The sequence below is a fragment of the Eulemur rufifrons genome, chromosome 15 (genome assembly GCF_041146395.1).
Source record: "Eulemur rufifrons isolate Redbay chromosome 15, OSU_ERuf_1, whole genome shotgun sequence".
Classification (NCBI taxonomy): Eukaryota; Metazoa; Chordata; class Mammalia; order Primates; family Lemuridae; genus Eulemur; species Eulemur rufifrons.
Genome location: NC_090997.1, coordinates 4021018 through 4036840, shown reverse-complemented (window position 1 = coordinate 4036840; position 15823 = coordinate 4021018). Strand labels below are relative to the sequence as shown.

Below are 15823 nucleotides of genomic sequence, written 5' to 3'. Positions count from 1 at the left end.
GCAGGCAGGGAGGGTCAGCGCGCGAAGCCGGATGAAGGTCTGCGGTGGGCGACCGAGGGGGCAGGGCCGGCCCAACCCCACACACAGCCCCCAGCTCCACCCTGGCCTCACCCCACTCCAAACATGGCCTCCGCCTGCTCCCCGATGCGGTCCAGGTTCATGTTGGCAGCTGTGGGAACAACAGGGCAGAGGGTGGTCGGTCCATGCCCAGGAAAGATGGGGAGCACGGGGAGAGCTCCGACCCCCACCCCAGCAGCGGCTGGGTGGCAGCCCCTCTGCCTGCCCCTCCCTGGAGGAGGAGCAGGGTTGCTGGGACGGCACAAGCGGGGCCAGAGCCACGGCAGCCCCGCTGCCCTGTGGGGCAGGACCAGGACGGACAGAGCTACCAGCTGGCCGTCAGGAGACCGGGCCCGAGTCTGACTCGGCCTCTGACTGGCCGTGACCTTGGGCAAGGCCCTGCTCCTCTGCGGGCCTCGGCTTCCCCATTTAGGAAATGGAGTGACGGGTCCCTGCCCTTCCCCATCACCGTGGCAATTAAATGAGACAGTGGAGGGAAAAGGCCTCTGCAGACTGGAGAACAGGGGAGCAGGGGAGCTGGCTGTCCCCCACTGCCACCGCCCAGCACCCACCGCCGTGTACCCCTGGCCAGGGGGAGGCAGGGCCGGGGCTCACTGGTGGAGTCGAAGGCGGGGGCCGTGCCGTCAGCCCCGCTGTCCTGCATGGGGAACACCTCCACAAACTCCTTCTTGAAGACAGACAGCAGGTAGGAGATGCGGTAATCCAGGCGGACGTTGAGGATGAACTGGAGAGGAGGGAGGGTGCGGTGAGGACTGCGGTCAGAGGCCCTTCCTGGTCCGGGAGGGGCGAGGGGGACCCCAGAGGGGCTCTAGCACTTGGCGGGGGTCCTCAGCACAGATGTCCAGGGAGGCCCCAGGACCGTCTCCCCAGCTCCTGCCGCAGCCGTGGGGGATGGTGCCTCTGCTCAGCATGAGGCAGCGAGCCCGGCCCAGCCCGCTCAGTCCCTCTCTCCCAGGCTGGACGCTGACAGGAAAGGGAACGACACTCCCAGGTCCAGGCCACCTCTTGTCCTATTCTGCTCAAACAGTCCCTGGGGCTCTCAGAGGGAGGGGAAACTGAGGAAGCAGGAGAAGCCATTGAGGGGTGGGGGTGAGGACACAGGGTCTGCAGACACCCTTGACTGGCCTCTGTCCTTGAGGCACAGAGCCCCTGGCCACACCCCAGGACGCAGACATGGAAGACCCCGCCCCTGACCCCCCGGCCAGAGTGGTCCCTTGCAGAGGCCACACTGCATCACCCCTCCTGCCCTCCCTGACAGCGAGGCAACGCAGGAGTCCTCGACCCTCCTTGGGACCCTACACGCCCCTCCTCGCGTGCTGGGGAGAGTCCCGGACGAGACCAGAACAGGGTGACCCCCTTGCACAAAATAGGTCCTCAAATCTCTAGCTCTGCTTCAACATCCCCGCGACCGTGGGAAAGCCCCCCCTTCATTTTCCTCATCTGTAAAATGGGAGGCTGAGCTAGACTTTAGAGCACATCAGAATCGCCTGGAGGACTTGTCACAACAGACTGTGGGCCCCAGCTGCAGTGTTCCTGGCTCAGCAGGTCCGGGGCGGGCCCGAGCACGGGCATTTCTAACACCTTCCCGGGTGGGGCTGACGCTGCTGGCCCAAGGACCACACTTTGAGAACTGCTGGGCTTGACAGAGACCACTGCGAGTCTTCCAGCACCACACACTGAGATCTGAGGGGCTCGCCCTGCGGCCCCCCGGCACCACCTGCTCCCAGCCCCCCACGGCCCTGCACACACCTGCAGGATCTCCAGGATCTTCAGCTTGGTCTCCATCACCACGATGTCTTCGTTCTCCTCAAACTTGCTCCTATCCAGCGGCTCCGCGGCGCCGGCACCAGCAGGCAGGCTGGGGGCACCGAAGACAGACTGCTTGCGGCTCAGCACCATGGTGGACATCATGTGCCCCACGCCCTGGATGGACCGCCGCACGTTCTTGCCTGTGGAGCAGGGAGGAGGGGGTTACTGAGGGCGCACAGCAGGGCTGCCTGGTCTGATGGGGGAGGCAGTGCGTGCAGGACACAGCCTTGCCAAGGAAGGGACAGGACTAACCCAGGAAGGCTTCCTGGGGGAGGTGAGCTTTAAGCCAAACCTGGGAAAAGGAAGGCGGGCCAGGACAAAGGTGAGTTCTGTGGGGAGATGAGTGAGAATTCTCTGTGGGAAACCCTGAGAGCTGCTACAGAGTATGGGGAACTGAGGGACGCTGTGGGAGGAGCCCTAAAAAGCAAGTGCCAGCTCTAGACATTCTTCTTTTTTTTTTTTTTTTGGAGACAAAGTCTCGCTCTGTTGCCTGGGCTAGAGTGCCGTGACATCAGCCTAGCTCACAGCAACCTCAAACTCCTGGACTTAAGCAATCCTTCTGCCTCAGCCTCCCGAGTAGCTGGGAGGCATGCACCACCATGCCCGGCTAATTTTTTCTACATATTTTTAGTTGTCCAGCTAATTTCTTTCTATTTTTAGTAGAGACGGGGTCTTGCTCTTGCTCAGGCTGATCTTGAACTCCTGATCTCGGGCGATCCTCCCGCCTCAGCCTCCCAGAGTGCTAGGATTACAGGTGTGAGCCGCGGAGCCCGGCCTAGACATTCTTGTTTCGACCAGTTTATGTGGCCTGGGGTGTCTGTGAGGGCAGGGCTGCGGCTCACCCTCAGACAGGCTGTGCCTCCCTTCCTCCTCACACACGGGATGCCAGGGCTGTGTCTCCTCCCCTCCTCCCTCATCACCTCCCCTCAAGACCAAGCAGTGCCGGAAAGCAAGTCTGCCAGACGCCGGGTCTCCACAGTGCCTGGTCCAGCCAAGGTTGCAGGGCATAGGGGTTCAAGACGCCCCCTTGCGGCGGAGCCCGGAGGCAGGTAGGTTGCACAGGGGGCTGATCAGAAAGGTCGCTGAGGACGAGCAGGGCAGTGGGAGGCCCAGGCCGGGCAGAGGCCTCACCGCCTGGGTCCTCGTAGGCCTGCAGCATGGCCGGGGGCCCCTGCACGCAGTCGATGATGCCCAGCAGCGTGCGAGTGAGCCGCAGCAGCTCGCTGAAGCTGTAGAAGCCGAAGTAGATGAGATTGTGCGCCAGGCTGACCACCTGCGGAGATGGGGCGGGGCCGTGAGGGTGGGCGGGGCCAATGCATATAGGGGCGTGGCTTCATGGAGGGCGGGCCTGGGCTGGGGAACGCCACGAGGGCGGGGTTCCCGGGAGGGTGGGGCCTCAAGAAAGGCGGGGCCCTGGTCTGATAGGGTGAGTGGCCAGGGAGGGGCAGCCGCGGGGCCACAAAAGAGGCCCACCATTGGGAGAGCCGTCTGTGCAGTCCCCTGTACTGGCTGGGGGCACGAAGGAAGTGGGGTCATGGATACCACAACCCCCCGCGCTGGGTGCAGCCTGAGGCCTGTGGGGGGCAAGCCAGGGCCCTCGGACCCCAGCCCCTGGGCTTCCCCCAGCCACCTCGAAGGTGAGCTTGTTCTTCTCCTCGTTGGCAAAGGGCACGGCCTCGCTGACCACATTGTTAAGGTAGTCCTCCACGAACTCCATGGTGCTGGCAAACTTGTTCTTCTTGTCATCTCGGGAAGCGTTGAGGTTGGAATCATAGCTGGGGTGGAGGCGGAGAGGCATGAGGGCCCCGGCCCCCTGCCTGCCCCCTGCCTGCCCCCTGCCCCAGCCCTGCCCCCTGCCTGCCCCCTGCCTGCCCCAGCCTCTGCCCAGCCCTGCCCCCTGCCTGCCCCAGCCCTGCCCCCTGCCTGCCCCCTGCCTGCCCCCTGCCTGCCCCAGCCTTGCCCCCTGCCTGCCCCCTGCCTGCCCCAGCCTCTGCCCAGCCCTGCCCCAGCCCTGCCCCCTGCCTGCCCAGCCCTGCCCCCTGCCTGCCCCAGCCTCTGCCCAGCCCTGCCCCCTGCCCGCCCACCCTCCAGCCCTCTCACTCCTTGATGGTGATGGCTGTGGGGATCTCCGTCCAGAGGCGGGCGAACTTGACAGGTGTGACCAGCTCCTGGGGGTCACGGTCCACGTGGACGTGCAGCATCAGGTGGCAGAAGGAGGCGCGCAGGTCAAAGGGCAGCATCTCGTCCGCCATGCACAGGAAGATCAGGTCCACGCCCAGCTGCTGGGAGATCTCATCAATGGCCAGGTACTGCCGGTCCAGGCACATGCGGGCAAAGAGCTTCAGCTGGTACCTGCGGGCAGGGAGGCCAGTGAGAACACGGCAGGTGGGCCGGGAGGGGTTGGGTGAGAGCACGAACAGCCACCGTAACAGCAAGGGCACAGTTCTGAGTTAGGTAAACGGAAAACCCATCGATTCTCTCCCTCCACGCTAAGGAGGAAAAACACTTTCTAGCTCAGCCCGGAAGGGTCTTTGCGGGAGGAGGGATGTCTGAGAGATGAGGGGGAGGCGGCAGGGGGGAGGAGAGTGAGGTGAGAAGAGCCAGCTTCAGGGAGGGAGGCTGAGGGCCAGCCGGGAGAGAGGGGGCGGGAGGGGCAGAGATACAAAAAGCAAGGGTGCAGGGAGCTCTGCCGTGCCCAGCCACGCCATGCCCTTTCCCGCCTCAGAGACCACTTTACCTCCCGAGGGCTCTGTAGCCAGACACCTGGGTGTGAACCGTGGCTCCCCACTTAGGGCTGTGCAGCCTTGGGCAAGTTCCTTTACCTCTCTGTGCCCTCATTTCCCCAACTTTACAAGGGGGGTGATAGTACCTACTTCATAGGGTTGCTGTGGGGCTCAAATGGGTGACCAGGTGACGTGCGTAGAACCGTGCCTGGCACGTGGCAAGCGCTGCAGGTCTAATGTTATTAATAAAGGTATGTGTGTCTGGAGACAGGCTGGGTTTCCCGGAAGCCTGGTTACTGTGCTGAGCCTGGCCCCAAGGCCACCAGTGCTGTTTGGGCCACACAGTCACCTTCCCGGCATGAGGCATGCAGCGAGAGGGGGGAAGGCAGGGACGCCTCTTCCCCAGGAGGCGGAAGACCCCCTGGAAGCCAGCAGAGCTCACCCATCAGCAGGAACAGGCCGAGGCCCACTCAGAAGGCCCAAAGGGCCCCGGAAGGGGGAAGGGGCTGGGCCGGGCACCTGTAGTAGCTGAGCACGTTCTCGTCGTGGGCGTTGCCAGCCCGAGCCTCCTGGGCCAGCTGCCGCACGCTCTTCTCATGATGCTCGTTATTCTTGTCCGTCCACGTGAGCCACACCTCCTCCTCTGAGTACTCGATGCTCAGGTACTCATGGGACTGGGCCATCTCCTTCACAGGCCGAAGCCTACAGGCCAACAGCACCCATCACAGGTCACCAGGGCCAGGGCCAGGCCCCATGCCCAGGCCTCCCTGCACATGCCCAGCCACACAGGGCTCTGCCTCCCACGGGGAACGTGTTTCCACCCTGGGACTCAGACGGACCACGAGCATCTCAAATATGGGGTCCTCAGCCCATTCACCTCCATGCCCCTTCCGCCTCCCCCACGGTGCTGGGCACAGAACTGGGCGTGGCAGACACTGGGTTCGTATCTGCAGACAGCAAGGGTGCCAGTGCCAGCCTGAACCCAGACGGGGCCCAAGCTCTAAGGCAGCGAGGGCACGGGGTAGGTTGGGGCCCAGGTGTGGGCTGCTGCGCCGTGGGCCGCTGGGCTGTGGGCAGGGGTGGCGCAGTGCTCACTCGGTCTGGATGAGAATGTCGCTGTTCTTGGGGTCCAGCACACACTTGCAGATAAGCTCCTGGGTGACAGGGATGGCGATGTGGTTGGAGACACACAGGTCAGAGAGGTAGTCCAGGAACCTAGGGTGGTGACAGCAGGGTGCGGGAGGGGCTCAGAGGCTGGCTCTGTAGAGACGAAGCCCACCCTCCCCTTCCCCACCTGGCAGCGCTAGTGCCCTGGAACCAGCTTACTGCTCCTGCTCCCTCCAAGGCTTGCAGGTGGCTGGGATGGGCTCCCAGCTGCCCAGGGAGGAACAACCCAAGGGCATCACCCTGGGGCAGAGGGGAGACTAGCCGGGGACCAGGGGTCAGGGGAAGGAGACACAAGGGCAGGGTGACATTCAAAATGTTTAACAACTTGTTCAGTACAGGCACTGACTTTGCCACTGGAAAGGGGTCTTGGGGGCCTCCTCCTATACCAGGAGTCACTCCTCTTGTTGCTAGAGTGGACCAAATTTGGGAGGGTCCCAGCGAGCGGCTGGGAAGACCAGGGCCTCACGGCCTCAGGTGGCAGTTTACCAACAGGTACAGAAGCATTTTGGTATTTTAACAACCAGCCCCGGCAGACTTTCTGCCCTGGGCAGGGGAGGGAGGGGGTTGGGCGCACCTGGGCTCCCGGTTCTTCCGCACAAGGCTGACGAAGGTCTCCACCTCAGTCTTGGTGATGTGCTTCTCCAGGAGCTTGCGGTTGTTGTGCAGCAGGGCGGTGATGGTGTCCTCGGCCAGGATGTCATAGCCAATCTGGGACTGCATCATCCCAAACTGCTTGGCAATGTGCTCCTGGGGGACGGACGGGCCGAGGGTCACGGAGAGCCACAGGTGGGGCATGGGGACCCAGCTCTGCTCCAGAACAGTGCCCCAAACCCTGACAGGGACCCACACAGGCAGAGGTCCCCACCCTAGAAAGGCGGGGGTCCAGGAGAGGAAGCCAGCACCGAGCGGAAGAGTGGCTTTATATTAGAGCATTTAGCTCGTGATCTGTCTGCCCTATAGAGTGACACCTCCACGAGGGCAGGGGCCTTGTCCCTCCGGCAGGACCAGCTACATAAGCTGTGGAGCCCAGTACTAAAGTCAGCAGCAGAGCCCTGTTCAACACCAGCAGAGCACCGAACCCAGCACGAGGCCCTCGTGAGCACTGAGCCAGGCCGCGCACCCAGAGGCTGGCCCCGCTGCCCGGTGCCCCAGGGCGCGCCCTGCGCAAGTTCACACTGAGGCGCGAGCCACGCGCAGCCGCGGCCCACCTGGTTCTTGCGGTAGTCCTCCTGGGAGTGCCGCAGCACGCGGTAGCACAGGCGGAACATGTGCTGGTAGGGCGCGTTCTTCTGGTCCGACAGCTCCTCCAGCCGCACCAGCGGACCCTCACCCCCCTTGTCGCGGAATGGGGCCTTCAGAATGCCAAAGATCTGGGGGATCGCAGAGGGTGAGGAGGGATGCCCTACACCCGCCTGCACCCCTAGTTGTCCCAGCCGCCCCTGCCCTAAAGCCGCCCCTGACATCAACGCCAAGCTGATTCTAAGCCGGACCACATCAGCGCCAATTCCAGCCCCAGCTCTCCCTACTCCTGGCCAGAACCACGACTCCGACCTCAGCCCATCGCTCCCTGACGTGGATTCTAACCGCAGCTCGGATCCGGCCTGGCTCAGCGGCGGGGGAAGAGCAGAGGGTCGCTGCAGCTCAGCGGTCTGGGGCCCAGAGAAAAGGCGGCCAGGCCGCCGTGGCCAGAGCTTAAGCGGTAAGACTCAGGCCTGCCTCACCAACAAAGTTAATATAATCACCAAAATTAAAAAGATGGGGCTTGGGGAGGTGAAAAACTCTTCTGGAACAGAGACCAAAGAGAGAAAACAACTGAAAGTAATGAAAAAACCGTAGTTGGATCCTGGCTTAAAAATCAAGCTTTAAAAAAGCATTTTGGGAAAGTTAGGGAACTCTGATAGGCACCGGGCATTATCACTAGCTTTCTAGGCGTGGCAGCGGTACTGTGGCTGTGTAGGACCATGTCCGTATTCCTGGGAGCCAACCGGCACAACAGTCGCCGCTGAACTCAGATGGCAGATGCCCCATGTTCCCTGGACTATTCTTTCAACACCTTCCCAATATTTGAAAATTCTCATAACTTAGAAAAAAATATTTTTGCCAAAAGCCAAGTTCTGGACCTGGCATTGTGAGTTCAGATCCTGTCCCCTCAGTAAGACAGGGATGATAATAATGGCACCTCCTCCGGGTGGTGGGGGTCACCTGAGTCGATACAGGTGGGGTGCTTGGGAAGTGCCTGGCACGTAGCCGTGCCCACAAACACCCGTTTTGCAAGGGGTGACAGAAGCCGCAGGGAGACTGCAGCGGCCGCCCCACGCGCGCACGAGCACCTGTCTGAGGATGTTCTGCTCCCGCATCAGCTTCTGCCGCTCCCGGTTGGGCTTGCTGACCATGATGTCCAGAACGTTCTGCCCGTTGTTGGGCACGTCGCTGACAAAGAACACCAGGTCCTCCAGCAGCTGGATGACGAACCTGGCCGAGGGGACACCGTGGGTGATGAGTGGGAGGCGCCCACACGGACACGCCCCACGGGCAATGCCCTTCCCAAAGCAGGGCTTTCCTGAGGTCCTCACTGGCCCCAAAGCACAAAGCCCACGGTCAGTCTACAGCTTCTCTCCCCGGCTTTGCCCTGAACGGCTCATGACACTCCGGCCCCACACACCCTGGATTCTGAAGTGTCCCCAAGACAGAATCTCAGAATACTCCGATCGGGAAAGGAACCGCAGGGCACGAGGTAGGGTGTCTGGCGTGCGTGGGGTCTGCATTTACGTCCTGACTCTGCTACTTGCTAGCTGTGTGACCCTGGGCAAGTCTCTTCAGCTCCCTGAGCCTCAGTGCCATCGTCAGTAGAGCCAGGGTAACTGTGGCTCCACCGTGGGGTGGACCGGGACTGCGTGAGCAGAGAGGCAGGGACCCAGACTCAGGACCCAGGCCCCGCCGGCCCACAGGACCATGCCCACCTCCACCGCCCCCACCCTGGCCCTGTGCCGTCTGCCTGGCCTCTGCACGGTGGCCCCTTTCTTCATGAAACGCAGGCCCCGGGAGGGCAAGATCACTCAGAACGCCTCGGGGCCCCGGCCCTGCCACGCACCTGCGATCGTTCTGGCTGATGAAGCCCTCGCTGAGTTTCTCCACGGCGCTGGCCAGCATGGAGCTGGCGTCGTTGGCAAAGTCCAGGTCTCGGATCTCGGACACGGGCACCGACACGATGGCAAAGGCCTCCTTGTCCTCCTTGGTGGGGCAGGTGCCCAGCTGCGGGGACAGGGGTCAGAGGGCATCTGGGGAAAAGCTGCCCCCGCCCCCGCCCCCGCCCCAGGCGGCCCGCACCATGAGCCGGATGGGCCGCTCCTCCTCCACGTCGATGGGCACGTTGGTGCTCTGGATCCACGTGTTGGTGCAGAGGTGCCGCAGCCGGACATACGAGTTCCTGCAGGGTGGGAGGGCAGGGCTGCAGGAGTGCACCCTGCAGTGCCACCCGCTGCCAGCCAGTCTGCCTCCCTGGCCCTGTCACTGCTCCGCCTTACCCCACGCCCTCAATAGCCGCGGGGCAGGGGCCACTGGTGCCCCTCCAGGGGGGCAGCCGGAGGCCAGAGCGGGATGCCACAGGAAGCCCCCCGCCCCCTGTAACTGCTGCCCTCGCACAGGCCCCCGGCCTCGTCCACACTCCCCAAACCAAAGCTTGTTTGTAACTTGGAACCAAAATTCATCTGGTAAGTGAGGCTTTTTAGATCATTTATCCCATTTAAGGTCAAGATGCACGCATTTCACAGAAACACGTGCATTTCACAGGAAGACTCATGTCTTTGATTAAGAAATATAAGTTACCTTTCAGAAAAGAAAACAATCTGAATATCAAAATGCATCTGAGCCCAAGAGTTTTGGGGAAGGGATTGTGGGTCCACATAGTGACTCAGTTAATTCTCCCATCAGCCCTGTTCATAGGTAAACTTGATATTCCCACTTTACAGATGAGAAGACTGAGGCAGAGTGACTGAGTAAGCGGCTAAAGCCTGGATTGACACTCTGGAAGTTTGTGGATGTTACGTCCTAGAACCTCAGGGTTGGTGGGACACGGTCGGGGAGCCAGGCCTCCCCACCCAGTGTCTGGGTTCCGCAGGCTCCCGTGCCGTGGACAAACTGTTGTGCAGCCTGCGCTTGAGCACCCGGACGGACTGGGGCAGGCGACTGATGAGCAACACCAGAGCCAAGGCGTTTGCCGACGCGGTGGGTGCGAGGCAGCACCCGGTGTGTGCAGGACCTGGTGCCGGGCACGTGGCGAGCACGCAGTGGTGTCAGCTGCCGATGGACTGCAGAGCTGGATCCCCAGAGGGGCAGGACCCGCAAGGACCCCAGAGGCCAAAGGACCTCAGGAGGTCAGAGGAGTGGCAGATTGGGAGAGTCCCAGAGACAGAGTGGCCCAGCCTGGGCACCCCGGCCAGCCCCCAGGCACATGGCACATACACACCGGGGCACGAAGGAGTCGGTTTTCTGCAACGTGGTGGGGTCCAACTCAAAGAGGGAGGCAATGTCGTTGCCATGGGGCACAGCCACCAGGCGGTACTTGATCTTCTCTCCAGCATTCCTGCGGCCTGCACGGCCCTGGGCACCCTGGGGTGAGGACCCCAAATCAGGGAGGTGCCCCTCCCTCCTCTCAGGCCCCTGAAACCGCCTAGGATCCCACCTGAGGGACCTTGTCCCTCCAGCCCCCCTCCCAGGGTTTCAGGGCCTTCCCTGTCCCTGTCCACCCCCAAAGGGGCCCCTGGTCACTCTTTGGTCCTTACCATTCCTGCTCCCTTAGGATCTGAGGCGTCACCTTTGTAGCTGGGGTTCTCCTGGACAGAGATACAAGATGGGGAGCTACTGGATGCCAAGCTGCACCAATGTAACTCCACCCTAAAACAAGGTCACCCGCACGGGGCCCTGGGTCCAGGCAGGCAGCCCCCACTCTCCCAGGGGTGCCACTCCAGCTCCAAAGCCCAGGTCACTCCCAGGGGAACCCTTCGTGGCCCTTCTCCATAGATCCACAAACGAACACACACCCCCCCAACACACACCAAGGCCCCGACACGCACAGCTGTGCAGTGTGGACAGACTGGGGATTCTGCCCACTGCTCTGTCCTCAGTACCTGGACTAGTGCCTGGCACATAGTAGGTGCACAGTAGTATTTATTTATTAGGCTTATTTACAAGCATGCACTTATTTGGTAATATTGGATAAATGAATGCCTGAGTGCAGATAAACCCGGGTCCATAGTCACATGTGTCTATGTACGCAGATGTGTGCACGCGCTCCCGCCTGCCCACGTGTGCACACGCACAGCCTGACCTCCCAGAATGCCCTCTGCCTCCCGCTCACCTCAGCAGCCAGGTAGTTGCCGGTGGCCAGGTGCTTGAAGCGGTACAGGCCATTCCAGTGGCCAGCGCCTCCGCGGCAGGGGTCGTGGTGGACCACCTGGGGGCGTGCAGGAGTGAGGCGGGGAGGAGAGACTGGCCAGGGAGGGGACCGAGATCCAGAGGAGGCCTGGAGGTCTCCGGGTAGGTGGGTGCCTGGACCCTCCCTGGCCTCTTGGCTCCCAAAGGGCTCGGAGGAGAGGTGGAGGCCCCCCCACCACCACCTCCAGGGTGCTGGGGAAGAGGGAAGGGTGCAGCCCAGGGTGCCACAAGCAGGGCTCTGACCTCCACCTCCCAGAGGGCATTGGAGCTGGTGGCCGAGGTGGCAGACTGGCGCAGCGTGGTGCGCAGGAACACCTGCAGCTTGCCCCTGTATTCGTCACACGTCAGGAACTTCTCCTGCTCTGCGTGGAACAGCCGGACCACGTCTCCCTGCGGGCGGCGGGGTGTGGGCTCAGGACAGACAAGGCGCCCCTGGCTCCAGGACCCTCCCTGCCTCAGACTCAGGCGGCGCTGGCAGGCCCCCCTTGCTCCTTCCAGAGCTGAGCCGCACCAGAGGGCAGCCAGGCCAGGCACTCTGCCCACAGCCCTAGTCCCAGACCCTGAATCCAGAGCCCTCCCGGCCTTCCCTTGTCCGAGCCCTCCCTTGACAGCCTCCGTCCCCCATCTGTACCTCTGGACACCCTGCCTAGCCTCGAGTGGCCCATCTCCAGTCACCCTCTCCATGAAGGAGGAGGGACCTCACCTCTCCTGGGGCCCTTTCTGCCTGAATGCCGGTGGTTCTCGCCGTGTCTTTGCTCCCCTGCTAAACTGAGCGGCACAGAGGGTGCCTCCGTGGCTTTGGACACAGAGACCAAGTTTGGATCCTGGCTCTGCTCTTAAAAGCTGTGTGACCTTGAACAAGCTCCTTAACATCTCTGCGCCTCAGTTACCTCTTCTGTAAAATGGGAACACTATGACCTCCCTGCAGAAATTGGGAGGACTGTGACACGTATGATGGAGTGACATGGCACACTTGCGTGCCGGCCACTGTGCACAAACTTCACAAGAATCTTCCCGCTTCACGAGATCCTCACACCCACCCTCTGGGCAGACACGTCACTATCCCCGTTTAATGGTGGAGGAGCTCAGGCCAGGGAAGGAAGCCTCCTGTCAAGGGTCACGCGTCCAGTGCCAAATGGGACATGAGTCTCGCCTGGGTCCACACCCTCATCTCTCCGCCACACTGCCTCCCACTGAGCCTGGCCCCTCGGGCTCTCAGGGCACGGCTGCTGCTCCTACTATTGTCACCACGGCATCCTCCATCGTCCCTCCACTGAGCACAGCCCTAGACGCAGGGCGCAGCGAGCATCAGCGGAGCAAGCGCAGGCGGGAAGGCAGGAATGCGTGGGTGCCTGACTGCGCAGAGTTGGGGCCAGTCACCATGGAAGAACCTAGTGGCTTCCGTGCAGGGTGAGGTGACAATAGGGGTGGACTTTGCGCAAGAAGGTCTTGCTTCTGAGTCGCCTGTAATCTAACCTCGGAGCCATGACAGACGCACCAGAAACCACTCTGGGTAGCACCACAGGGTGAGGCCCAAGTGACCTTCACATTCCAAGTGCTGCCAGGCCCAGGGCTGGAGCGTGTCAGCAGGGAAGGCTCCTGGGAGGGGTTGTGCATGGGCTGGGCCTTGACTGATGTGTGAATGGCTTTAAGGGAGGGGGGAGAAGGCACCTGGGCAGAGCAGGGGTGGAAACGGCCTGGGAGGAGGGAGGGAGGAGGAGGGCGGGACTGAGCAGCGGCGGGGCAGGAGAGTGTACCAGCAGCTTGGCTGCGGAGGAGGCCAGGACGTCTCCTCAGGTGGCTGCTCTCAGGCCTGTGGCCTGCCCCTCTAACAGTACCCCTGCCAGGCGTACTGCCCGTTCCCCTGGCCAAGGAGCTCCCCAAGCCCACCCCTCCCACAGACCCCCTGTACCCCGTAGGCTGGTTCCATCCTCTGGAGCCCCACTCAAGACACCTCTGAACTCTCCCATTCCCCCACATCTGGTTTTCAGGGTTTCTCAAATCATCTTCCTGGCAGCCCAGGACAGCTCCCTCCACCCGCAGGTCCCGACCCTCCCCGGCCCCTCCTCTGCCAGCGCCCGCCAGCATGTCTGGGACCAGGGCACAGGCGATGACCCCAGACTCAGCAAATGGGCAGCCTCACTTCCTCGCCAAAGAGGCCACAGGGCAAAGGGTAAGGGGCCTGACCTGGGTCCAGGCAGCAGGAGTAGGGGCAGGACCAGGTGCTCTAAGGCTCTGCACCCACCCAAGGTGGGGCGATGGGAACCCCCGTCCACTGACACCCCTTTAGCAAGACAGAAAACAGGCTGGAGAGGCTGGAGGGGGGTTTCTGGCCAGAGACAAGAAAAGAGGCCGCCAGCTGGGGCCATGCGGTGGAGCCCTCCGGGCTGCAGAGCCAGGTCGGGGCAGGGGCCTGGGGGCCTGGGGGCCTGGGGGCTGGGAGACGGCAGGAAGTGGAGGAGGGACAGGGTAGTGGTTCCCAGTCCTTACCCCTTTCAACACCTCCTCCAGGTGGTCCCGGAACTGCATGAACAGGTTGATCTTCCAGCTGGTGTTGCAGTTCACAGAGTTGACCTGGGGAAGGGCGGGGAGACCCATGATGCCGGGCAGACCCCAGCTGCTGAGGAGGGGCCAGTGTCCGGGCCGGGAGAGACGGAGGGAGGAACCAGCCCAGCCACCACCACAGCACGAGGACACGGGGTCTTCTCCCAGCCAGGCCCCCCGCAGCCCCGCTTCCCTGGGGCTGCCAGCCGGTGGGGGGAGGGAGGGGGCCGCGCTGGGAGACGGGTGCAGGGGCAGGGAGGCCCAGCGCATCCAGCAGGCCTGACGGCGCTAGAGGCAGAGCCCGTGGCAGGGAGGGGTGTCTACACCACGGGGTGTGTGGACGCCCCTCCGCTGCAGGGCCAGCCCCGCCCACCCACTCACCTCCTTGCAGCCAGCGTTGTCACTGAGCTCGTAACTGCTGGCATGCAGAGGCTGCCCTGCGTTGACAGGATTCAGGATCACCTTGTCCCCCACGACCACCTACGGCACACAGGCGGAGCAGTGAGGGTGGGAAGGGCAGGGCACCGCCTCTTGCCAGGCCTTCAGCCTCTCTGTGGTCTCAGTCTGCCCTTCTGAGAAACGGGCGATCCTCATGCAGCCTCCACGTCACAGACACTATGGCAGCCCCGCTGGAGTTGTGACCTGCCCCTTCCACCAGGCCCCTCCAGCCCCGGCCCTGTCCTCACATTGTCCCCGTTGCTCCGCAGCTTCCAGAAGGGCTGGATGAAGAGCCAGGAGCCCTCGTTGCCCGTGGCATCCAGCGTGACCCGCATGGCATTCTTCTCCAGCAAGGCCGGCAGCCGCTTGTTCACTGTCAGGTACTTGTTGCTCTTCATGTGCAGGAGCTGGGGGCAGGTGGGCAGGGGTGAGGTCACCAGGCCCAGGGGACAGCCCATGGGGGGGCCACGGGAGGGCCCTTGGCCACACCCCTGCTGCACATACAGTATCAGACACACTGTCACGAACACACAGACTGAGACACACACAGACACACACAGTAACACACAAACATGCTCTCAAATGGGCGCACCCTGCTGGGCAGCCAGGTAACCACAAAAAAAGAAGCTGTTTTGGATACTTTGCCTGCATTAGCTCACGTAATCCTACACTAATCCCAAGAGGGAAATACTGCCACTCGCCTGATTCTGCCGCTGGAGAAGCTGAGGCTCCAGGAAGTTAAGTGACTTGCCTGAAGTCACACTACTGAGGAGCAGCCCGGCCCGGATTTGAACCCAGACAGTGTGGCCCCAGACTGAGTGCTGGTGACCACTGGCACAGCTACTCAGGCCACACGCAGCGGACACACACGGGCCCAGACGCACAGTCCTCGAGGGCCACCCGTTCACCGGGGACACTGAGCAGAGGGCAGTGTGTGTGACACCCTTCCCCAGCGCCAGCCCGGCCTGTCGGGGAGGCCGGTGGGAGGGAAGCGGGCCGGGCTCACCTGGATCACGCTGCCGTACTTGACGACGTCCCCGTGCACCTTCTTGTTCTCTGTGTCATTTTGCTTCTGTTCCATCTGGGCCGCGTGCTGGGCAGACACACATGGAAGTGAGGGGTGGGCTTGGGAGCTCTCCTGGAGGGAGACAGCCCCCATCTCTGTGCACGCACACGTGTCCACAAACGCACACACAGTCGCCCTGGACTCCGGGACCTCTTGGGACCCCACCCAGCTCCTGGAGCTGCCCCCAGAGCGACTCTCGGAGGCCATCTAGCCATGGCCTCCCACTACCAGTGAGGGCCTGAGGCTCGGCGTGCAGAGGGACAGCACACGCAGCCCAGGGAGCCAAACCCCTCACCCCTCACCCTGCCTCCCCTGGAGGGGAGTGCCAGCAGGACCTGAAGCCCCTCTGCCCCTGACACCCCAGCAACCTAAAGCTGCGCCTCACCACCCCCCACCTGGCGCCCTGCCAGGGGGGTGGCTTGGTGACATTGACTGGCTCCCTCCTTCACCCCCACTCCTCTGTGACCCTCCCTCCCCAAACTGTGTGCACTTCCAGCCCACTGCCTCCAGGGAGCCTTCCCTGACTGCCATATCCAACTCTGATGGATCCATCTCTGGTGGCCTC

The 15823-nt window shown here is 62.6% G+C and overlaps 1 protein-coding gene across 1 annotated transcript in view; it reads right to left on the bottom strand.

Annotated features, from left to right (window-relative positions):
• The window catches only part of ITPR3 (inositol 1,4,5-trisphosphate receptor type 3), a 62994-nt gene that overhangs the window by 21137 nt on the left and 26034 nt on the right, over positions 1–15823 (bottom strand). Inside the window, exons 4-24 of the mRNA XM_069488900.1 lie at positions 15199–15285; positions 14441–14599; positions 14136–14234; positions 13701–13784; positions 11454–11600; positions 11134–11229; positions 10559–10609; positions 10243–10385; positions 9105–9204; positions 8869–9029; positions 8108–8249; positions 6986–7147; positions 6352–6524; positions 5706–5825; positions 5130–5312; positions 3988–4239; positions 3518–3662; positions 3019–3160; positions 1828–2027; positions 673–802; positions 112–169 (exon numbers count right to left, since the gene is read on the bottom strand). Coding sequence (XP_069345001.1) covers positions 112–169; positions 673–802; positions 1828–2027; positions 3019–3160; positions 3518–3662; positions 3988–4239; positions 5130–5312; positions 5706–5825; positions 6352–6524; positions 6986–7147; positions 8108–8249; positions 8869–9029; positions 9105–9204; positions 10243–10385; positions 10559–10609; positions 11134–11229; positions 11454–11600; positions 13701–13784; positions 14136–14234; positions 14441–14599; positions 15199–15285 — 2834 coding nt within the window. The remainder of the gene's footprint in view (positions 1–111; positions 170–672; positions 803–1827; positions 2028–3018; positions 3161–3517; positions 3663–3987; positions 4240–5129; positions 5313–5705; positions 5826–6351; positions 6525–6985; positions 7148–8107; positions 8250–8868; positions 9030–9104; positions 9205–10242; positions 10386–10558; positions 10610–11133; positions 11230–11453; positions 11601–13700; positions 13785–14135; positions 14235–14440; positions 14600–15198; positions 15286–15823) is intronic.